The 24003-nt window shown below is 41.0% G+C and overlaps 1 protein-coding gene across 2 annotated transcripts in view; it reads left to right on the top strand.

The window, feature by feature from the left end:
- LOC133569749 (guanine nucleotide exchange factor VAV3) overlaps positions 1 to 24003 on the top strand; it is a 219862-nt gene that overhangs the window by 144041 nt on the left and 51818 nt on the right. For both annotated transcript variants that reach the window (XM_061922308.1, XM_061922309.1), the window contains 6 exons: positions 672 to 804; positions 5948 to 6057; positions 7330 to 7431; positions 10166 to 10257; positions 15955 to 15977; positions 19161 to 19179. In XM_061922308.1, coding sequence (XP_061778292.1) covers positions 672 to 804; positions 5948 to 6057; positions 7330 to 7431; positions 10166 to 10257; positions 15955 to 15977; positions 19161 to 19179 — 479 coding nt within the window. The remainder of the gene's footprint in view (positions 1 to 671; positions 805 to 5947; positions 6058 to 7329; positions 7432 to 10165; positions 10258 to 15954; positions 15978 to 19160; positions 19180 to 24003) is intronic.

Genomic DNA, 24003 nt, shown 5'->3' on the forward strand with positions numbered 1-24003 from the left:
CAATATAACTAAAACTATTCATACTTACTAACCCGTCCAATGTGTGACGTACCTAGGAGCGGATTAATGCATATTTGTACATAGCTTACCAAAGTCGTACTAAAACATTTAGACTTTTGAGGGCCATGCGTGATATTCTTTAATTTCAATTTAACAAACAATTTTGTTTGTTTACTTGAGTCATATTGCAGTCCACACGTATCTCTTATGTCTGGCTGCCATCTACTGGTCACACTTATCATATCACCATGTACCGAATAAAATAGCGTCGAGGTCGGTAAGCACAACCAAAAATATTCCGTCTATTAGCTGCACCGGGTTATAAGGCTCACTGTCTCTCGAGAGGATATTTAGTGCGCTTTATTGTCGGAAAAAATCCGGTAAATAGCTGCTAAAGGGTGATGCACAATATTTTCTTGCATTTCTACCGCCATGGCCCAACATTTGTCCATTTAATGCAACACCTGCAGCCATTTATTATTGCACTGACAACATTTAGCGTGGTTTTATCACACTGCAAAGCAGCAGAATACAGCCGAGGGCTAACATTCATGTACATACCATAAAATCCCCAAACAATACATCATAATATTCATCTTCATATATATTTGTTTTCCTAGAAGTCACTTTATGGTGCATCTTATTTATTTATTATTTTTTTGGAACCCTAGGCATATATTCCTGTTCGATGCGGCGGTCATTGTCTGCAAGCGGCGAGGCGACAACTACGAGATGAAAGACGTGATTGACTTGCACCTCTTCAAGATCACCAACAACCCCACGTCGGACAAGGAGAACCGCAAGGTACGTGAATGCATGCGTGCGTCCTGGGAAAAAAAAAAAAAACGTCAAACATGTGGACGGCGATGACGCCGGCAGGTGCGGCCGTGTTGAACAAATTGGGTGTTGTTGACCTTTTCTGGCGTTGCACGCTTGTCTGATTTTTCTTGTCGGCCAAGAAATCATGTCAGCTTGTCTTTTGTGTTAACAACACGCCTATTTGTCTTACTCTTCTAAGGTAATTACGGAGTTGGGCTTTTATTTGCTGTTTGCTCCGCGGATCTGGCAAAGTTGGCACCTCGTGTAAATGGTAAATAAAAACAGAATGCGGTGATTGGCGAATCCTTTTCAAACTTATATTCGATTAAATGGACTGTAAAGACAAGATATTTGACATTCAAACTGGAAAACTTTGTTGTTTTTTGCAAATAAGAGCTCATTTGGAATTTGATGCTCATCAAATGCTTATTAGGAACACCCCACAGGTGAGCAGGCTAATTGGGAACAGGTGGGTGCCGTGATTGGGTATAAAAGCAGCTTTCATGAAATGCTCAGTCATTCACAAACAAGGACGGGGCGAGGGTCCCCACTTTGTCAGAAAACGCCTGAGCAAATTGTCCAACAGTTAAAGAACTACATTTGTCAACAAGCTATTGCAAGGAATTTAGGGATTTCACCATCTACAGTCCGTTATATCACCGAAAGGTTCAGAGAATCTGGAGAAATGACTGCACGTAAGCGATGATATTACAGACCTTCGATCCCTGCATCAAAAAAGTGACATCAGTGTGTAAAGGATATCACCACATGGGCTCAGGAACACTTCGGAAAACCACTCTCAGTAACTCCAGTTTGTCGGTACATCTGTGTATGGGGCGGCATGGCGTAGTGGGTAGAGCGGCCGTGCCAGGAACCTGAGGGTTGCAGGTTCGCTTCCCACTTATTGACATCAAAGTCGTTGCCGTTGTGTCCTTGGGCAGGACACTTCACCCTTTGCCCCCGGTGCCGCTCACACTGGTGAATGAATGGTTGGTGGTGGTCGGAGGGGCCGTAGGCGCAAACTGGCAGCCACGCTTCCGTCAGTCTACCCCAGGGCAGCTGTGGTTACTGATGTAGCTTACCACCACCAGGTGTGAATGAATGATGGGTTCCCACTTCTCTGTGAGCGCTTTGAGTATATAACAATAGAAAAGCGCGATATAAATCTAATCCATTATTAGTATTATTATTAAGTGCAAGTTAAAACTCTACAATGCAAAGCCAAAGCCATTTATCAACAACACCCAGAAACGCCGCCGGCTTCGCTGGGCCTCGAGCTCATCCGAGATGGACTGATGCAAAGCGGAAAAGTGTTCTGTGGTCTGACGAGTCCACATTTCAAATTGCAATTTTCAAAGTGCAATTGCAAGAAATTTAGGGATTTCAACATCTACAGTCCATAATATCACCAAAAGGTTCAGAGAATCTGGAGAAATCACTCCACGTAAGTGGCATGGCCGGAAACCAACATTGAATGACCGTGACCTTCGATCCCTCAGACGGCACTGTATCAAAAACCGACATCAGTCTCTAACGGATATCACCACATTGGCACAGGAACACTCCAGAAAACCACTGTCACTAAATACAGTTGGTTGCTACATCTGTAAGTGCAAGTTAAAGCTCTCCTATACAAAGCCACAGCCATTTATCAACAACACCCAGAAACGCCGCCGGCTTCGCTGGGCCCGAGATCATCTAAGATGGACTGATGCAAATTGGAAAAGTGTTCTGTGGTCTGACGAGTCCACATTTCACATGGTTTATGGAAACTGTGGACGTCGTGTCCTCCGGAACAAAGGGGAAAAGAACCATCCCGATTGTTATAAACGCAAAGTTCAAAAGCCAGCATCTGTGATGGTATGGGGGGTGTATTAGTGCCCAAGGCATGGGTAACTTACACACCTGTGAAGGCACCATTAATGCTGAAAGGTACATACAGGTTTTGGAGCAACATATATTGCATCATGGACGCCCCTGCTTATATCAGCAAGACATTGACAAAACACATGATACAACAGCGTGGCTTCATAGTAAAAGACTGCAGGTACTATACTGGCTTGCCTGTAGGCCAGACCTGTATTTTTTTTATTTATTTACCATTTACGCAACGTGCCAACTTCACTGCTTTTGGGTTTTGTGGAAAATCACTACCCGGAGCCATGAAAATAGTATCTCACGAGCTTCTGTTTACTGAAAATATGAGTGGAAAAACATGCTGCATGTGTGGACAAAAAGGCTAATAGTCACATTTAGCCTTGCAGGCCTTCTTAGGTGTCTTCCTGCTGTGTGATGGCCAGCAGTGATATGGCTGAACTATCTATCTCACACTCCTTTGTCCTCTTTACTTCCACTGTCGTGTAGCCCTCCAACCTTCTGCCCTGTCTTGTTTTTACACCCTGAGGCAACACACACACACACACACACACACACACACACACACACACACACACACACACACACACACACACACACACACACACACACACACTTGTCGTTCAGACCTTCTTGAGACCGCCGAAAAATGCCTACCTCTTTAGGACCACCCTTTCTAGATATATATTAATGTGTATTTACAACATTAATAAATACTATTAAAACATAAAAAAAGCTTTTTGTGAAAAATAAGTTGGAATTTCAGAAGAAAAAGGTCATAATTTTACAAAAAAAACAAAAAACAGGATTTTGTCAGTGTTTTAATAAAAGTCGTAATTTTACTCAAAGCAAGTCAAAATGTTACAAGAAAAACTGAACATTTGTGCAATATTATGATAAAAGTTGGAATTGTACTCAATAACCGTCACAATTTTGCAAAAATAAAAGTTTAACATTTTGGCAATTGTATGAAAAGAATCGCAATTTTACTGGACAAAAGTTCCAATTTTTAGAAGAAAACTTAAACATTTGGGCAATATCACACTAATAATCGAAATTTTACTCTGCAAAATTATGCCAAAAGTCATCATTTTACTCAACAACAGTAACTTTTTCACAAAAACAACAAAACAAATTGGCAATATTGTGAAAACTCAGAATTTTATATCACAAATATCACTATTTCGCAATAAAAAGCAATCGTTTTACATAAAATAATAATTTTACATATAGTAATAATTTTTCGCGAAAATATTGCAATATTACAGAAACAATATGAGAAGTTGTTCCCAATTTTAGAAGAAAAAAGTTGACACATTGTGAGAAAAAGTTTTTATATATTTTTGTTTGTAATTTTTTTTTAATCGTCATTATTTACTTTAATGTATTACACTATGTCTCTATATTTATTTAATTTATTTTTTCAATTAATTTTGTCCAAAGCGGGCGCATTTCAATTTCTTACACACACTTGTTATTGTGCCTGACAATGTTTACTTTTGTATGCACATTAAATCAACAAAAAAAAAAATCCTGACTTTGGAGCAATGTTCACGAACTCTAGTATTTGGCTCTCTATGCAATGGTTTTTCCGTATTGGGACCATATGGAAGGTACTTTTCCTTGTCGATGTCTCAAGAAGGGTAGGAATACAGGAACACACACACACACACACACACACACACACACACACACACACACACACACACACACACACACACACACACACACACACACACACACACACACACACACACACACACACACACACACACACATTCTTGCATTTGTGACCTTCTTGAGACCTCCGAAAAATGCCTACCGCTATAGGACCACCCTTTCTAGATGTATAAAGATATGTATTTACAACATTAATAATATATACATACTATGCAAACATAAAAAAAGCTTTTTGTGAAAAATGACTTGGAATTTCACCAGAAAAATGCAAGTCAAAATGTTACAAGAAAAACTGAACATTTGTGCCATATTATGATAAAAGTTGGACATTTAGTCAGTAATAGTCGCAATTTTGCAAGAAAACCTTAACATTTTGGCAGTTTTATAACTAGAATTGCAATTTTACTCGACTTAAGTAACAATTTTATAAGAAAACTTAAAAAAAATGGCAATATTATAATAATAATCGGAATTTTACTTGGCAAAGTTATGCCAAAAGTCATAATTTTGCCCAAAAAACTAAACGTCACTGTTTTACAACAACAACAAAATGCCAATATTGTGCTAAAAGTCACAATTTTCTATGACAAATGTCACCATTTTGCACTAAAAGTTATAATTTTACATAAAGTAATATTTTTTCAAAAAAATATTGCAATATTACAAAAACAAAGAAAATGAGAAATCGTTCGCAATTTCAGAAGAAAAAAGTTGACATGTGAGAAAAAGTTTTTATATATTTTTGTTTGTAATTGGTATTTTTACACTACATCTCTATATACGTATTTGTTCATTTTTACAGAATTCGGAATTTTACTCTGCAAAATTATGCCAAAAGTCATCATTTTACTCAGCAACAGTAACTTTTTCACAAGAACAACAAAAAAATTTGGCAATATTGTTATAACTCAGAATTTTATATCACAAATATCCCCATTTTGCAATAAAAAGCAATCATTTTACATAAAATAACAATTTTACATATAGTAATAATTTTTTGCGAAAATATTGCAATATTACAGAAACAATATGAGAAGTTGTTCCCAATTTTAGAAGAATTAAGTTGACACATTGTGAGAAAAAGATTTTATATATTTTTGTTCGAAATTGGTATTTAATCTTCATTAATTACTTCAAGTTTTTACACTATGTCTCTATATACATATTTATTTAATTATTTTTTTATATTTTTTTTCCAAAGGGTAGCATTTCAATTTCTAACACACACTTGTTATCGCACCTGTCAATGTTTACTTTTGTATGCACATTAAATCAACAAAAAAAAATTCCTGACTTTGGAGCAATGTTCACGGACTCTAGTATTTGGCTCTCTGTTAGATGCAATGTTTGTCCCGTATTGGGACCATATGGGAGGTACTTTTCCTTGTCGATGTCTCAAGAAGGGTAGGAATACAGGAACACACACACACACACACACACACACACACACACACACACACACACACACACACTGCATGGCTTTACGTCCATCTGTCTTTCTGCATCCCCTTTGTGTCATTTCACCAACTCTCTCTCCTCCTTTGCCTCTCTCACATTTGTCTCCCCGTTGCAGTGGTCCCACGGATTCTACCTCACGCACAACCAGGGCCAGAATGGCTTTGAGTTCTTCTTCAAGACCAAAGAGCTGAAAAAGAAGTGGCTGGAGCAGTTTGGCATGGCCATGTGAGTTTGTGTGTACTCTGCTGCTTTTGTCCCAGTCAAAACAGTCAAAAGTCGCCCGGCTGGTTCTTCAAGTCGAGCCTCTCTGTGATTTAGGACAGGCGCTTCGTGACAAGAACTTCAAAATAAACCTCACACATCAACTCGGAAATCTGCAGCCTCGAACGTTTTAGCTCGTTATCCAACAATAATCAAGAATAAATGTTATACCTTCTGAATTCTCACACTAAATATGCAGTCTTTCCCATAGGACTACATGCAAAGTAACTATATGTATATATATTTGTATAGTTTTCCCATCATGCCTTGCAATGGACTTAAACAGGCGTTAAATATAAATTGTTCATGGTGATATTATTATTTTTTTAATAATACCCACAAAGTTTGGTGAGCGGTGTTATGTGTGACCATGTGTCATTTTTAACCTGCACAATGACTAGGAAAGGTTGTTTGGATTGGGTCACAAAAGTCAATGTTGTGCTTGAGTTGTCAGAAAAGTACACATCATGGTTTCTGACATCTCCCGTCAGAACCTCGGGTATTTTAATTCAATATGAAAGCCCGGCTAGGCTACTCATTGAAATTAGGCTTCATTTGGCCCATGGGCCGGGTATTTAAATTCAATATGAAAGCCCGGGTAGGCTAACCATTGAAATTGGGCTGCATTTGGCCAATGGGCCGGGTATTTAAATTCAATATGAAAGCCCGGGTAGGCTAACCATTGAAATTGGGCTGCATTTGGCCAATTGGCCGGGTATTTAAATTCAATATAAAAGCCCGGCTAGGCTACTTATTGAAATTAGGCTGCATTTGGGCCATGGCCCGGGTATTTAAATTCAATATAAAAGCCCGGCTAGGCTACCTTCTGAACTTTAGCTGCAGTTGGGCCATGGCCCGGGTATTTAAATTCAATATAAAAGCCCGGCTAGGCTACCTTCTGAACTTTAGCTGCATTTGGCCCATGGGTGGGGTATTTAAATTCAATATGAAAGCCCGGCTAGGCTACTCATTGAAGTTGGGCTGCATTTGGCCCATGAGCCGGGTATTTAAATTCAATATGAAAGCCTGGCTGAGCTACTCGTTGAAATTGGGCACCATTTGGTCCGTGGGCCGGATATTTAAATTCAATATGAAAGCCCGGCTAGGCTACTCATTGAAATTGGGCTGCATTTGGCCTGTGGGCCGGGGTTATACAGATCTGTAGCATTAGTAAACAGTTATTAAGACAAAAAGTTGTCGACTGTCACAAACTTTCTTTAATTCTGTCTGACTCAGATCCAACATCCGTCCTGAGAATGCCGCCAACAATTTCCACGAGTTCCACATGCACACTTTTGAAAGGATCACCTCCTGCAATTCTTGCCACATGCTGCTCAGGTAAGAAGCCGCTCGGCACAAAACCACTTGAAAGGAATCTCTTTTCACTTTTACAAAAGTTGGTGTTTTTAAAAAAAATAAAAAATAAAAAAAACTAAGACCTGACTGTGCCGAGTCATGGCCTCTTTCACGGAAGGATTCACAGAGCTGATGTTTACGTATACATCCTGCTGAGAGGCGGTATTAAAAGGCTACTTTTCAATTCAAAAGAAAGCAAAACACACACAAAAATGTGTGTGTTTTGTTCAGTACATGGGCTGCATGGTCGAGTCGCCGGTAGAAAGCAAATTTCTGCACAAATGTCACAAAGTATCCTGCTTACATAACGCCAAACACAACAGAGACAATTCTCAAAACTTCTGGAACAAAGTGATTCGGAGTGATGGCTTTCTTCTGGCGACTCGACCATGCAGCCCATTTTTCTTCAAGTGAATATGACTGATAACATAAAAGTGTTATCATTCATATTCACTGAATAATGGCCAATAAATCATACATTCTCCCAGGTTATGTAAACTTATGAGCACATCTGTATACGTGGTTTAAGTTGATTTCAAATATCCATGCAATGACTAAAAAAACTTGTTCTCTGTCTCTCATTCGCTTATTTAATCCCAGCCCTTTTCGTTTTCAAAGCAATTACTAACACCATTTTTCACTTCCTGTCCTCCCATATATATTACAATATGTGTTTTGTATGCAGCGTGCTATATAGGATAGTAACAGTTATGCAATATCGCATCAGGCATTATCGTCACAATATCATACCAATAGTGGAATAAATGTACAATTAAGTCATCATGTTAAAAAGTTAAAGTACCAATGCTAATTCTTCTTTTTACACAGTTTTTTTTTTACAAATTCCATTGTATGTTATACTTTTCTGACACCACCAGATGGCAGTAGAAGTGTTCACATAAGTGGCCATAAGACCCCAATTCAGTAGTGTACACAATTTCGGAAATACGAGCTAAAAGGTGCTGTCCACCTGTTTTAAATGGGAACATTATCACCAGACCTATGTAAGCGTCAATATATACCTTGATGTTGCAGAAAAAAGACCATTTATTTTTTCAACCGATTTCCGAACTCTAAATGGGTGAATTTTGGCGAATTAAACGCCTTTCTGTTTATGCCTCTCTGAGCGACGACGTCAGAACGTGACGTCACATCGGTACTCAACGAGATTTTCCCCCACACATCAGACGCGTCGAGTCAAATCAGCTCTGTTATTTTCCGTTTTTTCGACTGTTTTCCGATACCTTGGAGACGTCCTGCCTCGTCGGTGTGTTGTCGGAGGATGTAACCACACGATCAGGGACGGATTCAAGTTTATTTACGTTGAATATGCATCGATTAGCACGGCATGCTAATTGATGCTAACATGCTATTTAGGCTAGCTGTGTGTACATATTGCAGCATTATGCCTCATTTATAGCTATATTTACATTTAGCCTTTCCCTCCATCCACATTTAATGCCAAACAAACACTTAGCAATCGACGGATTTAAGTTGCTCCAGTGTCAAGAGATGCAAAAGTCCACCGTTTGGTTTTTACCGGCGATGCTAGAAACAAAGATGGCACATTACCATGAATTGATTAACGTGGACCCCGACTTAATCAAGTTGAAAAACTTATTCGGGTGTTACCATTTAGTGGTCAATTGTACGGAATATGTACTGGACTGTGCAATCTACTAATAAAAGTATCAATCAATCAATCAATCAAAGATGGCAAAAATGTCTGGATACCCTGCGACACTCAAAGCAGATGCATTCCCAATGATAAAGTTAAAGAAATCACAAAGGTGAGTGTTGTTGATGTTATTGACTTATGTGCTAATCACACATATTTGGTCGCGGCATGACCACCAGCTAATCGATGTTAACATGCTATTTAGGCTAGCTGTATGTACTGTACATTTGAAACTATATTTACATCCAGCGTTTCCTTCCACCCACATTTAATGCCAAACAAACACTCACCAATCGACGGATTTAAGTTGATCCAGTGTCAATGCGAAAGTCCTGATCGGTTGGTCTGCACATTTTACCGTCGATGCTAACACAAACATGGATGGCCGAATAGCGTCAATAGCTATTCGCTCAATAGCTTTAGTTTCTTCTTCAATTTCGTTTTCGCTATCTGCCTCCATACTCCAACCACCCGTTTCAATACATGCGTAATCTGTTGAATCGCTTAAGCCGCTGAAATCCGAGTCTGAATCCGAGCTAATGTCGCTATATCTTGCTGTGCTATTCGCCATTGTTTGTATTGGAATCGCTAAGTGACGTCACAGGGAAATGGACAGTGGCTTAAGCAAATAACGAAAATCGAGCACTTTAAAGGTTTTTTTTAGGGTTATTCCGGGTCGGGTAATATTTTGATAAATATGTCGAAAAATAAAATAAGCCACTGGGAACTGACTTTTTATTGGTTTTACCCCTTCTGAAATTGTGATAATGTTCCCCTTTAAGGTGCTGTTTTCTTTGAAGAAGTTACATCTATTTGATCAAAACCCGGCAACAGTTTTACCGAAAGTATCGTCAGGGTCTGATTGGTATGCATGTGCATGACTAATGCCATTATTTTTAAACTGGCTATTTTAGACAGCCCTCAAGTGTCTCCGGGTGCAAGTTGTCCTCAGTATATCGATATATTCTTCCATTTTTGCATGATGATGTTGCCATAAAAACCTGGAGTAAAATCCATGTCCTTGCAATGTCCCCGCAGGGGTGTGTTCAACCAGGGCTATCTGTGCTCCAAGTGTGGCTTAGGGGCCCATAAAGAGTGCCTGGGCCGCCTGGGCTGCTGTGGGAAAACAGGTAAGGATCACATACATACATACATACACACACACACGTGCAAACACGCAACTAAAATCCTCAGTTATTTAACATATTTTCCGGACCAAAAGGTGCACCAACTTATAAGGCGCAATACCGATGAGCGGGTCTCGTCAGCTTTATTTCCATACAAAAGGTGCACCGAATTAAAGGGAGCATTAAAGGAGTCGTATTATTATTATTATTAGCTAACTGTTTTAATGACATTCAAACTTGACTTCAATCAATAACGGAGCAGCATCTCCTCATCCATGGCCGGAAATGTGTCCCGTGAAAAAATGTCCGACCGGAACTCTCCAATAACTAAAGTTCCTTGGGTGGATAATCTCAACTCACTACACCGGTATGTTTTAACGCTTCCATGGCGAGTTTACTGACAGATATAAGTAGGAACTTGACACTAATTTATATTACAAATGGCAACAGTTGAGGATGAATGTCCCATAACAAGAAGATAGAGAAAAAGAAGAAGCTTTATGACTACGGGGTCAGCATGGACTACAAAGGCGGAAGCGCGCAAATTTTCAGAACCAGAAGGTAAGAAAAGTTGCCAAATAATATGTCGTACCTTATACGCACACCGCAATCAAATTCAGTGGCCTTGTGGTTAGAGTGTCCGCCCAGATTTGGGTAGGTTGTGAGTTTAAACCCCGGCCGAGTCACAACAAAGACTATACAAATATGACCCATTACCTCCCTGCTTGGCACTCAGCATCAAGGGTTGGAATTGGGGGTTAAATCACCAAAAATGACTCCCGGGCGCGGCCACTGCTGCTGCTCACTGCTCCCCTCACCTCCCAGGGGGTGGAACAAGTCAACAAGTGGTCACACGTATCTCTTATGTGTGACTGCCATCATATTGCTGTCTACACATATGTCTTATATGTGACTACCATCATATGGCAGTCTACACGTATCTCTTATGTGTGACTGCCATCATATTGCTGTCTACACATATCTCTTATATGTGACTACATCATATGGCAGTCTACACGTATCTTATGTGTGACTGCCATCATATTGCAGTCTACACGTATCTCTTATGTGTGACTGCCATCATATGGCAGTCTACATGTATCTCTTGTGTGTGACTGCCATCATATTGCAGTCTACATGTATCTCTTATGTGTGACTGCCATCATATTGCAGTCTAAATGTATCTCTTATGTGTGACTGCCATCATATTGCTGTCTACACATATCTCTTATATGTGACTACATCATATGGCAGTCTACACGTATCTCTTATGTGTGACTGCCATCATATTGCAGTCTACACGTATCTCTTATGTGTGACTGCCATCATCTGGCAGTCTACATGTATCTCTTGTGTGTGACTGCCATCATATTGCAGTCTACACGTATCTTTTATGTGTGACTGCCATCATATTGCAGTCTACACGTATCTCTTATGTGTGACTGCCATCATATTGCAGTCTACAGATATCTGTTACGTGTGACTGCCATCTACTGGTCACACATATCTCTTATGTCTGACTGCCATCATATTGCAATTTTAACGTATCTCTTATGTGTGACTGCCATCATATTGCAGTCTACACATATCTCTTATGTGTGACTGCCATCATATTGCAGTCTACACGTATCTTTTATGTGTGACTGCCATCATATTGCAGTCTACACGTATCTCTTATGTGTGACTGCCATCATATTGCAGTCTACAGATATCTGTTACGTGTGACTGCCATCTACTGGTCACACATATCTCTTATGTCTGACTGCCATCATATTGCAATTTTAACGTATCTCTTATGTGTGACTGCCATCATATTGCAGACTACACATATCTGTCATGTGTGACTGCCATCTACTGGTCACACTTATCTCTTATGTGTGACTGACATCATATTGCAGTCTATAGATACCTCTTATGTGTGACTGCCATCTACCAGTCACACGTATTTCTTAAAAGTGACTGCCATCATATTGCAGTCTACACGTATCTCCTATGTGTGACTGCCGTCATATTGCAGTCTACACATATCTGTCATGTGTGACTGCCAACTACTGTTCACACATATCTCCTATGTGTGACTGCCATCGACTGGTCACACATATCTCTTATTTGTGACTGCCATCTACTAGTCACATGTATCTCTTAGGTGTGACTGCCATCACACTTATCCGGTCACACTTATCTCTTATGTGTGACTGCCCTCATATTGCAGTCGACAAGTATCTCTCATGTGTGACTGCTATCATATTGCAGTCTACACACATCTCTTATGTGTGACTGCCATCATATTGCAGTGTACACGTATCTCATGTGTGACTGCCATCTACTGGTCACACATATCTCTTTTGTGTGACTGCCATCTACTGGTCACACTTATCATTACACATTGTACCAAATAAAATTGCTTCGAGGTCGGTAAGCACAACCAAAATTATTCCGTACATGTCGACTTTTAAGAAAAATAAAGGATTTTAAGAGCGCCTTATAGTCCAAAAATTACGTTACCTTTAATAAGCAACTGAAGTGAAAAGTGACGTAAATAACAATCGTGTTTTTTTTAATAGCGGTTAAAAACGTGACCTAGTGGTTGGAATGTCATTTCCTGTTTTATAGTTGTTTTTGGTGGAGTCTTCCACACGGCCTTAATCCAAGCAGCCAAAGTCAACTAAAGTCGTACTCGTAGCGCTCCCCCACGCCCAATAACGCTTTTACACACAAGTCTTTAAAAAAATATATGTATATATTGTGTGTCTGTCACTCAGCTCCCTGCTTGTTCCACAAGGAACGCAGGCAAAGTCTATGATGTAGAGTAAAAAAAAAAAAAAGGCCTTGAGGCTTAGTGATTTGTGCATGTGTGTGAATGCTAGATAGCTCAAACTTAGTTTTTTTTTTTAGGGCATGAATGTGTTCTTACAATCTTACAAGAGAAGTTTTTCCCAAGCAGGCCATCCGCAAGCAGCGCGTTTACGTTCCCCGCGGCGAGCCGCCAGCTCCGGTCGGCCCGAGCATCTGTCACGGCGCTATCACGTCGCAGAGGCAATAACGCCGGCGCCGGGCCCACCGGGGCGCGGCGTGCACCTGAGTAGATTCGGGTGACACCGGCGACGTTGGGGGGGTGGGGGGACTGTGACGGCCGTGATGTCGCTTTGAATTCCCTCACTCATCACTCCGCTTAGTGCTCGGCCACCGCTGGTCTGGGACTTGTGGAGGAAGAAAAGTCCTCCTTGAAGTTGGCAAAAAAAAAATAGTTCCTCTTCAAAAAAGGTGGAACAAGTGCCAGGAAGTAAAATGTACCATTTCGTAAAGATGCCTGTCCCCTTTGACTTCATGAAAACAATTATTGACTCTTTCAGAAATGTTAAGATTTAAAAAGAATTTGTGTTTCCACTAGGGTTGTACGGTATACCGGTACTAGTATAGTATCGTGAAACTAATACATCCAAAACGGTACTATACTATGTTTGAAAAGTTACGACGGCGCGTCGTCACGTTGTGACATTGCTGGTTTCACGAGCAGAGGAGCATGTTCGGCATCGCGCAAACACCGAGTACTTCAAAGCAGACATGGTGTATGGACAGAAAAGGGAGAACGGACGCATTTTGGCTTAAAATGTAAAGATAAAGGTGAGATTATAACACTGAAACGCCCTCAGGAAGAGATGCTCTAAGACATCCGCAGTCTGCAGTGTTTTAGCTACAAACCCCGTTTCCATATGAGTTGGGAAATTGTGTTAGATGTAAATATTAACGGAATACAATGATTTGCAAGTCCTTTTCAACCCATATTCAGTTGAATATGCTACAAAGACAACATACTTGATGTTCAAACTCATAAACTTTTTTTTGCAAATAATCATTAACTTTAGAATTTGATGCCAGCGACACGTGACAAAGAAGTTGGTAAAGGTGGCAATAAATACTGATACAGTTGAGGAATGCTCATCAAACACTTATTTGGAACATCCCACAGGTGTGCAGGCTAATTGGGAACAGGTGGGTGCCATGATTGGGTATAAAAACAGCTTCCCCAAAAAATGCTCAGTCTTTCACAAGAAAGGATGGGGCGAGGTACACCCCTTTGTCCACAACTGCGTGAGCAAATAGTCAAACAGTTTAAGAACAACGTTTCTCAAAGTGCAATTGCAAGAAATTTAGGGATTTCAACATCTACGCTCCATAATATCATCAAAAGGTTCAGAGAATCTGGAGAAATCACTCCACGTAAGCGGCATGGCCGGAAACCAACATTGAATGACCGTGAACTTTAATCCCTCGTACAGCACTGTATCAAAAACAGACATCAATCCATAAAGGATATCACCACATGGGCTGAGGAACACTTCAGAAAACCACTGTCACTAAATACAGTTTGTCGCTACATCTGTAAGTGCAAGTGAAAGCTCTACTATGCAAAGCGAAAGCCATTTATCAACAACATCCAGAAACGCCACCGGCTTCTCTGGGCCTGAAATCATCTAAGACGGACTGATGCAAATTGGAAAAGTATTCTGTGGTCTGACGAGTCCACATTTCAAATTGTTGTTGGAAATATTCGACATCAAGGGGGAGCGAACCATCCAGACTGTTATCGACGCAAAGTTCAAAAGGCAGCATCTGTGATGGTATGGGGGTGCATTAGTGCCCAAGGCATGGGTAACTTACACATCTGTGAAGGCACCATTAATGCTGAAAGGTACATACAGGTTTTGGAGCGACATATGTTGTCATCCAAGCAACGTTATCATGGACGCCCCTGCTTATTTCAGCAAGACAATGCCAAGCCACGTGTTAAAACAGCGTGGCTTCGTAGCAAAAGAGTGCGGGTACTTTCCTGGCCCGCCTGCAGTCCAGACCTGTCTCTTATCGAAAATGTGTGGCGCATTATGAAGCGTAAAATACGACAGCGGAGACCCCGGACTGTTGAACGACTGAAGCTCTACATAAAACAAGAACGGGAAAGAATTCCACTTTCAAAGCTTCAACAATTAGTTTCCTCAGTTCCCAAACGTTTTATTGAGTGTTGTTAAAAGAAAAGGTGATGTAACACAGTGGTGAACATGCCCTTTCCCAACTACTTTGGCACGTGTTGCAGCCATGAAATTCTAAGTTAATTATTATTTGCAGAAAAGAAATAAAGTTTATGAGTTTGAACATTAAAAATCTTGTCTTTGTAGTGCATTCAACTGAATATGGGTTGAAAACGATTCGCAAATCGATGTATTCCGTTTATATTTACATCTAACACAATTTCCCAACTCACTACGATGGTGTTTACCTGCATGTGTGCCTACTATCAGCTCCGTCTGTTTTGCGTAACGGGTCAAAGTTCAATAAGGGCCTGCAGTGCGGGTGTAACGTGTGTCTTTAAGTGTAGCTTAGCACCCAAGGGCGGGGGGGGGCGGGAGTGTGTATGTGCATGTTGGGTGTGTGTGTGTGTTTTCAGGAGGTGTCGTCCCTCAGGGAGCCAATAAACACAAACTGTTGGAGCAAAAAAAAAAAAAAAAAGTTCTATCCCGACCTCGTTACTTCCTCCAGCTAGACTAGTCAGGCAGCGCCTGCAAAGCAGCACAAAGTGAGGCGCCTGGCGTCCAATTCCTCCGCTAATGAGGGAGTGTTGCCTCGCACCGGGGAAGGCGGGCGAGTGTTTGCGTGCTCCTGCTAACCCGTCACTCACTGCGCCTCTTCTCCGACCTCTTTCAGATCCCGGCGGCGTCAGAACTCAGGTGAGCGTCCATCGTGTTCGTGCTTGCGTGTCCGTCTCTTCCCCCCGAAGCTGTGCTGCAGCCCACAAGAAACGCTTTGCCAAGGAGACTCCCGCTTGACTTTGCCCGGTGCAGATTTCCCCCTGACTTGTGTTTGCTGTCCCTCTGTGTGCCTTGGATGTCAACAACACCCGCCCCGCCTTCACGGCAAATTAGATCTCAACAACATACTTAACCTGCATGGCGGTAAAACTCACCGTTATTGCTTTTTTTCAATGGGGGATTACTCTATTTTGGAATGGAGTGTCGTCAGCAAAAAAAAACAAAAACAAAGAAAAACCAAAACTGGAGGTCGTTGCAAGTAGAGATGTCCGATAATATGTCGGAAATTATCCGTATCAGTTTCAAAAAGTAAAATGTATGAAGTACAGAGCGCCAATAAACCTTGAAGGCATTGCCTTTGCAGGCCGGACCAAATCACATAATATCTACGGCTTTTTACACACACACACAAGTGAATGCAAGGCGTACTTTACTTGCTCAACGGCCATACAGGTCACACTGAGGGTGGCCGTGTAAACAAATAAATAAAATGATAAATGGGTTGTACTTGTATAGCGCTTTTCTACCTTCAAGGTACTCAAAGCGCTTTGACACTACTTCCACATTTACCCATTCACACACACATTCACACACTGATGGAGGGAGCTGCCATGCAAGGCGCCAACCAGCACCCATCAGGAGCAAGGGTGAAGTGTCTTGCTCAGGACACAACGGACGTGACGAGGTTGGTACTAGGTGGTTCTAGGTGGGATTTGAACCAGTGACCCTCGGGTTGCGCTCGGCCACTCTCCCACTGCGCCACGCCGTCCCTGAACAACTTGAACACTGTTACAAATATGCGCCACACTGTGAACCCACGCCAAACGAGAACGACAAACACTTTTCGGGAGAACATCCGCACCGTAACGCAACATAAACGCGGCAGAACAAATAGCCAGAACCCCTTGCAGCACTAACTCTTCCGGGACGCTACAATATACACCCCCCGCTACCCCCTACCTCAACGCCGCCCACCTCAACCTCCTCATGCTCTCCGTTTTGAGGCATGTTAAAAAACAATAATGCACTTTGTGACTTCAATAATAAATGTAGGCATTTTTCCCACCCCAAAACTCGAGTTGATTTATTTTGAGAAAACCTTGTTACATTGTTTAATGCATCCAGCGGGTGTCAGGTTAAACACTGATGACATTTATTAAACAGACAAGAAGCAAGGAACCATGCAGAGACAGAGTTCAAATTAGCTCAATGAGGAGAACGCATGGAGATGCACACTTAGTCAAAGTCTCGCCCTACGCTCTCAGGTTCAGCTCCCGCGTCCCTCTATTTATTCAGCAGTTCCCCAGTCAACATCACCGAGGCCGCTTCTAAAAGGAGTGGTCACATATATCATGCAAAGCAAGTCCAGTATGCACAATACGTGATAGAATGTGCCGGGGCCTTGTGATTTCCTTGTTTCTGCGTGCTGTCAGCTTATATTCGTTGAGGTCCTTGAAGTCCTTGGCTGTTAACGGGCTAAAACAAAACTAACATCTGCGGCTGAGGCCACCCCTCAGACAAGAAGTTTTTGTCCTTGCACAGATAGAAAAAATGCAGCTTGAGCACAATCGCTAATAACTATAGCAACGGACTTTAAGCACACTAAAGTTGTGTGATACTATATATACACATGATTATTCTAACAGCGGGACATCACAACAAAATGAGGCATAATGATGTGTTAATTCCACGACTGTATAAATCCGTACCGGTTGATATCGGAATCGCTAATTAAGAGTTGGACAATCCTGGAATATCGCCAAAAAAGCTATTATCGGACATCTCTAGTATTTATATTATTTACATGTGAATAATTATGTATAACAGACTGTATTTATATTATTCACATGTGAATAATGCTGTATAATAGACTGTATTTATATTATTCACATGTGAATAATGCTGTATAATAGACTGTATTTATATTATTCACATGTGAATAATGCTGTATAATAGACGGTATTTATACTATTCACATGTGAATAATTCCGTATAACAGACTGTATTTATATTATTCACATGTGAATAATGCTGTATAATATACAGTATTTATACTATTCACATGTGAATAATTCCGTATAACAGACTGTATTTATATTATTCACATGTGAATAATTCCGTATAAGAGACCGTATTTATGTTATTCACATGTGAATAATTCTGTATAACAGACTGTATTGATATTATTCACATGTGAATAATTCCGTATAAGAGACCGTATCTATGTTATTCACATGTGAATAATTCTGTATAACAGACTGTATTGATATTATTCACATGTGAATAATGCTGTATAATAGACTGTATTTACAAAATTCACATGTGAATAATGCTGTATAATAGACTGTATTTATATTATATTATTCACATGTGAATAATGCTGTATAATAGACAGTATTTATATTATTCACATGTGAATAATGCTGTATAGACTGTATTTATAGTATTCACATGTGAATAATGCTGTATAACAGACAGTATTTATATTATATTATTCACATGTGAATAATGCTGTATAACAGACAGTATTTATATTATATTATTCACATGTGAATAATGCTGTATAATAGACTGTATTTACAATATTCACATGTGACTAATGCTGTATAATAGACTGTATTTATATTATATTATTCACATGTGAATAATGCTGTATAACAGACAATATTTATATTATATTATTCACATGTGAATAATGCTGTATAATAGACTGTATTTATATTATTCACATGTAAAAATACCTAAGTGTTTATTGTGTATTGGTAATGAACTTTGGTGCTGAATTTACCCCAAGGATTGACCTACTTTGCATTAGTTTGAGTATTTTTCATGGACAAAATGCATCAGTGTCCCCCGCGTCCTTCGATTTTTGTCCTGTATGTGGCCGTCGCTGGAAAAGCTCCGGCCCCCTGCTGCTATAGAATGTGTCAATGCATGCATTTGCTTTGAAATAAGCATATTGATGCATGTTTGAACACATCAGTACTTTGACTATTATTTAATAACAAACACAAAACTCTTGGGGAATTGTGGCATTGTGTGGCAAGTGAGAAAGCGTGTCACTGTGTAAACTTATTTTCTTTGCATTTTTTGTTTTTTCAGGTTAAAGACCGAGATCCAGGTAAGAAGGCGAGAACTCTACAGAATAATTGACTTATTACTGATAATGTGGAACACATCGTAAAAGTCGATATATTACCCTATTTTTCGGACGATAAGGCGCACTTAAAAGCCTTCCGTTTTTCTAAAAAAAATCGATATAACCCGGTGCGCCTAGTATAAGGAATAATTCCGGTTGTGTTTACCGACCTCGAAGCAATTTTATCTGGTACATGGTGTAATGATAAGTGTGACCAGTAGATGGCAGTCACACATAAGATACACTTGCAGACTGGAAGATAACGCCAGTAAACAACACTAAATCTTTAAATGTTCCGTTGGGAATAAAGAACATTACACACGGCGCTCGAAAATTGGTCAAAATGTTTTAATACGACTTTCAAGCATTGTGGGCGCTTTGCGTAGTCAGAAGTACGAGTATTATTATGGTGTGTGTATAAGGACCCGCAAAATAGCACCCGTTAGCGGACATATTATCTGCCGTTTTGTTTCGCAGTATTATGCAAAATCAACTTTTATTACTTTCTGAGAAAAGTACCTGCTGATCTGTTTTTGGGATCTGCATAAATCCTGAAAATTTGCCGCCATTGTAGTCCGTGCCGACGATGTAGTCGATAAGCTTTTTCTTTTATGGGGCATTTCTAATATAAAGTAGTGTAAAGTTCTTACTTACATCTGTCAGTAGACTCGCCATAAATGTGCTAATACATACCGGTGTGGTGAGTTTACATTATTCACCCAAGGAACTTTAGTTATTAGCGAGTTCCGGTCGGACGGTTTTTCACAGGACACATTTTCGGCTTTGATGTTGATTAAAAGGCATTGAAATGGCAACGACCCTGAAGGGAACTTCTTCCCTCTGCTCCTCGACTACGGTCTGCACCGGACCGAACAGCAGGACAGGTGTAACAACTTCATTAATAATACCTGTCCCTGAATGCTTATTATTTAAATGTTTACCTAAGTACCACATTTAGTACTGGTAGCAGTACCAACATGTATTTGGATACTTTTCGATACGCTTCCAAATAAAAGGGAACTACGAAAACTCTCAATATTGGCTTCTAAGCCTGCTCAGCGGCCTTGAGTGTCCGCCCTGAGATCGGTAGGTTCTGAGTTCAAACCCCGGCCGAGTCAAACCAAAGACTATAAAAATAAAAACTGTTAACTCCCTGGATGCTGAGCGCCAAGCAGGGAGTTGGAGGTAGGAATTGGAGGTTAGACCACAAAAATTATTCTCACTCCTCCCCTCACCTCCCAGGGGGTGGAACAAGGGGATGGGTCAAATGCAGAGGCTAATTTCACCACACTTAGTGTTTGTTTGTGACTAACTTTAAACCCTGACGGTCAAAGAACAATTTTACAAGGTTAAAATATCATTTAAAAGGCATTGAAATGGCATCGACCCTGAAGGGAACGTTTTCCCTGTGCTCCTCGACTACGGCCTGCACCGGACCGAACAGCAGGACAGGTGTAACAACTACATTAATACCTGTCACTGAATGCTCATTATTTAAATGTTTACCTAAGTTTGAAGCAAAGGGGGTAATATCAATCGACACATTTGGCGAAGAGTCTAACGGTACTTTTCAAAGGTGGTATTGTACCGATTTCAACTGATTAGTACCGCGATACAACCCTACACAGAAGTCGAATTCATACCAATGCACACCTACTTGGCATTTTTCGGAACAACTTTACTCAGCATTGAAACGACGTGGTGATTTCTTCTTAACATTTTATGTCGAGTACATTTCTGTTAACGTCTCCGTGCTCGGAAGCTAAAGGCGAATATTGCAGACATCTGCAGAGTATCTGTTCCAACGTCGTGGCGTGGATGTTGCTAGCCTGCCCTGAAAAATCACTTATAAAGGCACGCAGCCGTGGAGAATGGAGTCTCGGGGGCATGAATCGCAATCCTAACCGCACAAGGACAAACCACGTGTTTAGTCCACCTTTCGAAAATAAACAGAGTCCTCCCCTCACCTCCCAGAGGGTGAAATAAGGGGATGGGTCAAATGCAGAGGCTAATTTCACCACACCTACTGTGTGTCTGTGACTAACTTTAAACCCTGACGGTCAAAGAACAATTTTACAAGCTTAAAATATCAATAAAAGCCACTGATATGGATACCGACCCTGAAGGGAACGTTTTCCCTGTGCTGCTCGACTACGGCCTGCACCGGACCGAACAGCAGGACAGGTGTAACAACTACATTAATACCTGTCACTGAATGCTCATTATTTAAATGTTTACCTAAGTTTGAAGCAAAGGGGGTAATATCAATCGACACATTTGGCGAGGAGTGTACCGGTACTTTTCAAAGGTGGTATTGTACCGATTTCAACTGATTCGTGCCGCGATACAACCCTACACAGAAGTCGAATTCATACTAATGCACACCTACTTGGCATTTTTCGGAACAACTTTACTCAGCATTGAAACGAAGTGGTGATTTCTTCCCAACATTTTATGTCGAGTACATTTCTGTTAATTTCTCCGTGCTCGGAAGCTAAAGGCGAATATCGCAGACATCTGCAGAGTATCTGTACCAAAGTCGTGGCGTGGATGTTGCAAGCCTGCCCCTGAAAAAGCACTTATAAAGGCACGAAGCCGTGGAGAATGGAGTCTCGGGGGCGTGAATCGCAATCCTAACCGCACAAGGACAAACCACGTGTTTAGTCCACCTTTTGAAAATAAACAGAGTCCTCCCCTCACCTCCCAGAGGGTGGAACAAGGGAATGGGTCAAATGCAGAGGCTAATTTCGCCACACCTACTGTGTGTCTGTGACTAACTTTAAACCCTGACGGTCAAAGAACAATTTAACAAGGTTAAAATATCAATAAAAGGCACTGAAATGGAAACCGACCCTGAAGGGAACATTTTCCCTGTGCTGCTCGACTACGGCCTGCACCGGACCGAACAGCAGGACAGGTGTAACAACTACGTTAATACCTGTCACTGAATGCTCATTATTTAAATGTTTACCTAAGTTTGAAGCAAAGGGGGTAATATCAATCGACACATTTGGCGAGGAGTGTACCGGTACTTTTCAAAGGTGGTATTGTACCGATTTCAGCTGATTAGTACCGCGATGGAAACTGACCCTGAAGGGAACGTTTTCCCTGTGCTGCTCGACTACGGCCTGCACCGGACCGAACAGCAGGACAGGTGTAACAACTACATTAATACCTGTCACTGAATGCTCATTATTTAAATGTTTACCTAAGTTTGAAGCAAAGGGGGTAATATCAATCGCCACACTTGGCGAGGAGTGTAGCGGTACTTTTCAAAGGTGGTATTGTACCGATTTCAACTGATTAGTACCGCGATACAACCCTACACAGAAGTCAAATTCATACCAATGCACACCTACTTGGCATTTTTCGGAACAACTTTACTCAGCATTGAAACGACTTGGTGATTTCTTCCTAACATTTTACGTCGAGTACATTTCTGTTAACGTCTCCGTGCTCGGAAGCTAAAGGCGAATATCGCAGACGTCTGCAGAGTATCTGTATCAAAGTCGTGGCGTGGATGTTGCAAGCCTGCCCCTGAAAAATCACTTATAAAGGCACGCAGCCGTGGAGAATGGAGTCTCGGGGGCATGAATCGCAATCCTAACCGCACAAGGACAAACCACGTGTTTAGTCCACCTTTCGAAAATAAACAGAGTCCTCCCCTCACCTCCCAGAGGGTGAAATAAGGGGATGGGTCAAATGCAGAGGCTAATTTCACCACACCTACTGTGTGTCTGTGACTAACTTTAAACCCTGATGGTCAAAGAACAATTTTACAAGGTTAAAATATCATTTAAAAGGCATCGACCCTGAAGGGAACGTCTTGCCTCTGCTCCTCGACTACGGCCTGCACCGGACCGAACAGCAGGACAGGTGTAACAACTACATTAACACCTGTCACTGAATGCTCATTATTTAAATGTTTACCTAAGTTTGAAGCAAAGGGGGTAATATCAATCGACACATTTGGCGAAGAGTCTAACGGTACTTTTCAAAGGTGGTATTGTACCGATTTCAACTGATTAGTACCGCGATACAACCCTACACAGAAGTCAAATTCATACCAATGCACACCTACACCACATTTTTTAGAACCACTTTACTCAGCATTGAAACGACTTGGTGATTTCTTCCTAACATTTTACGTCGAGTACATTTCTGTTCATTTCTCCGTGCTCGGAAGCTAAAGGCGAATATTGCAGACATCTGCAGAGTATCTGTTCCAACGTCGTGGCGTGGATGTTGCTAGCATGCCCTGAAAAATCACTTATAAAGGCACGCAGCCGTGGAGAATGGAGTCTCGGGGGCATGAATCGCAATCCTAACCGCACAAGGACAAACCACGTGTTTAGTCCACCTTTTGAAAATAAACAGAGTCCTCCCCTCACCTCCCAGAGGGTGGAACAAGGGAATGGGTCAAATGCAGAGGCTAATTTCGCCACACCTACTGTGTGTCTGTGACTAACTTTAAACCCTGACGGTCAAAGAACAATTTAACAAGGTTAAAATATCAATAAAAGGCACTGAAATGGAAACCGACCCTGAAGGGAACGTTTTCCCTGTGCTCCTCGACTACGACCTGCACCGGACCAAACAGCAGGACAGGTGTAACAACTACATTAATACCTGTCACTGAATGCTCATTATTTAAATGTTTACCTAAGTTTGAAGCAAAGGGGGTAATATCAATCGACACATTTGGCGAGGAGTGTACCGGTACTTTTCAAAGGTGGTATTGTACCGATTTCAACTGATTAGTACCGCGATACAACCCTACACAGAAGTCGAATTCATACCAATGCA

This window comes from Nerophis ophidion, linkage group LG15 (genome assembly GCF_033978795.1).
Source record: "Nerophis ophidion isolate RoL-2023_Sa linkage group LG15, RoL_Noph_v1.0, whole genome shotgun sequence".
Classification (NCBI taxonomy): domain Eukaryota; kingdom Metazoa; phylum Chordata; class Actinopteri; order Syngnathiformes; family Syngnathidae; genus Nerophis; species Nerophis ophidion.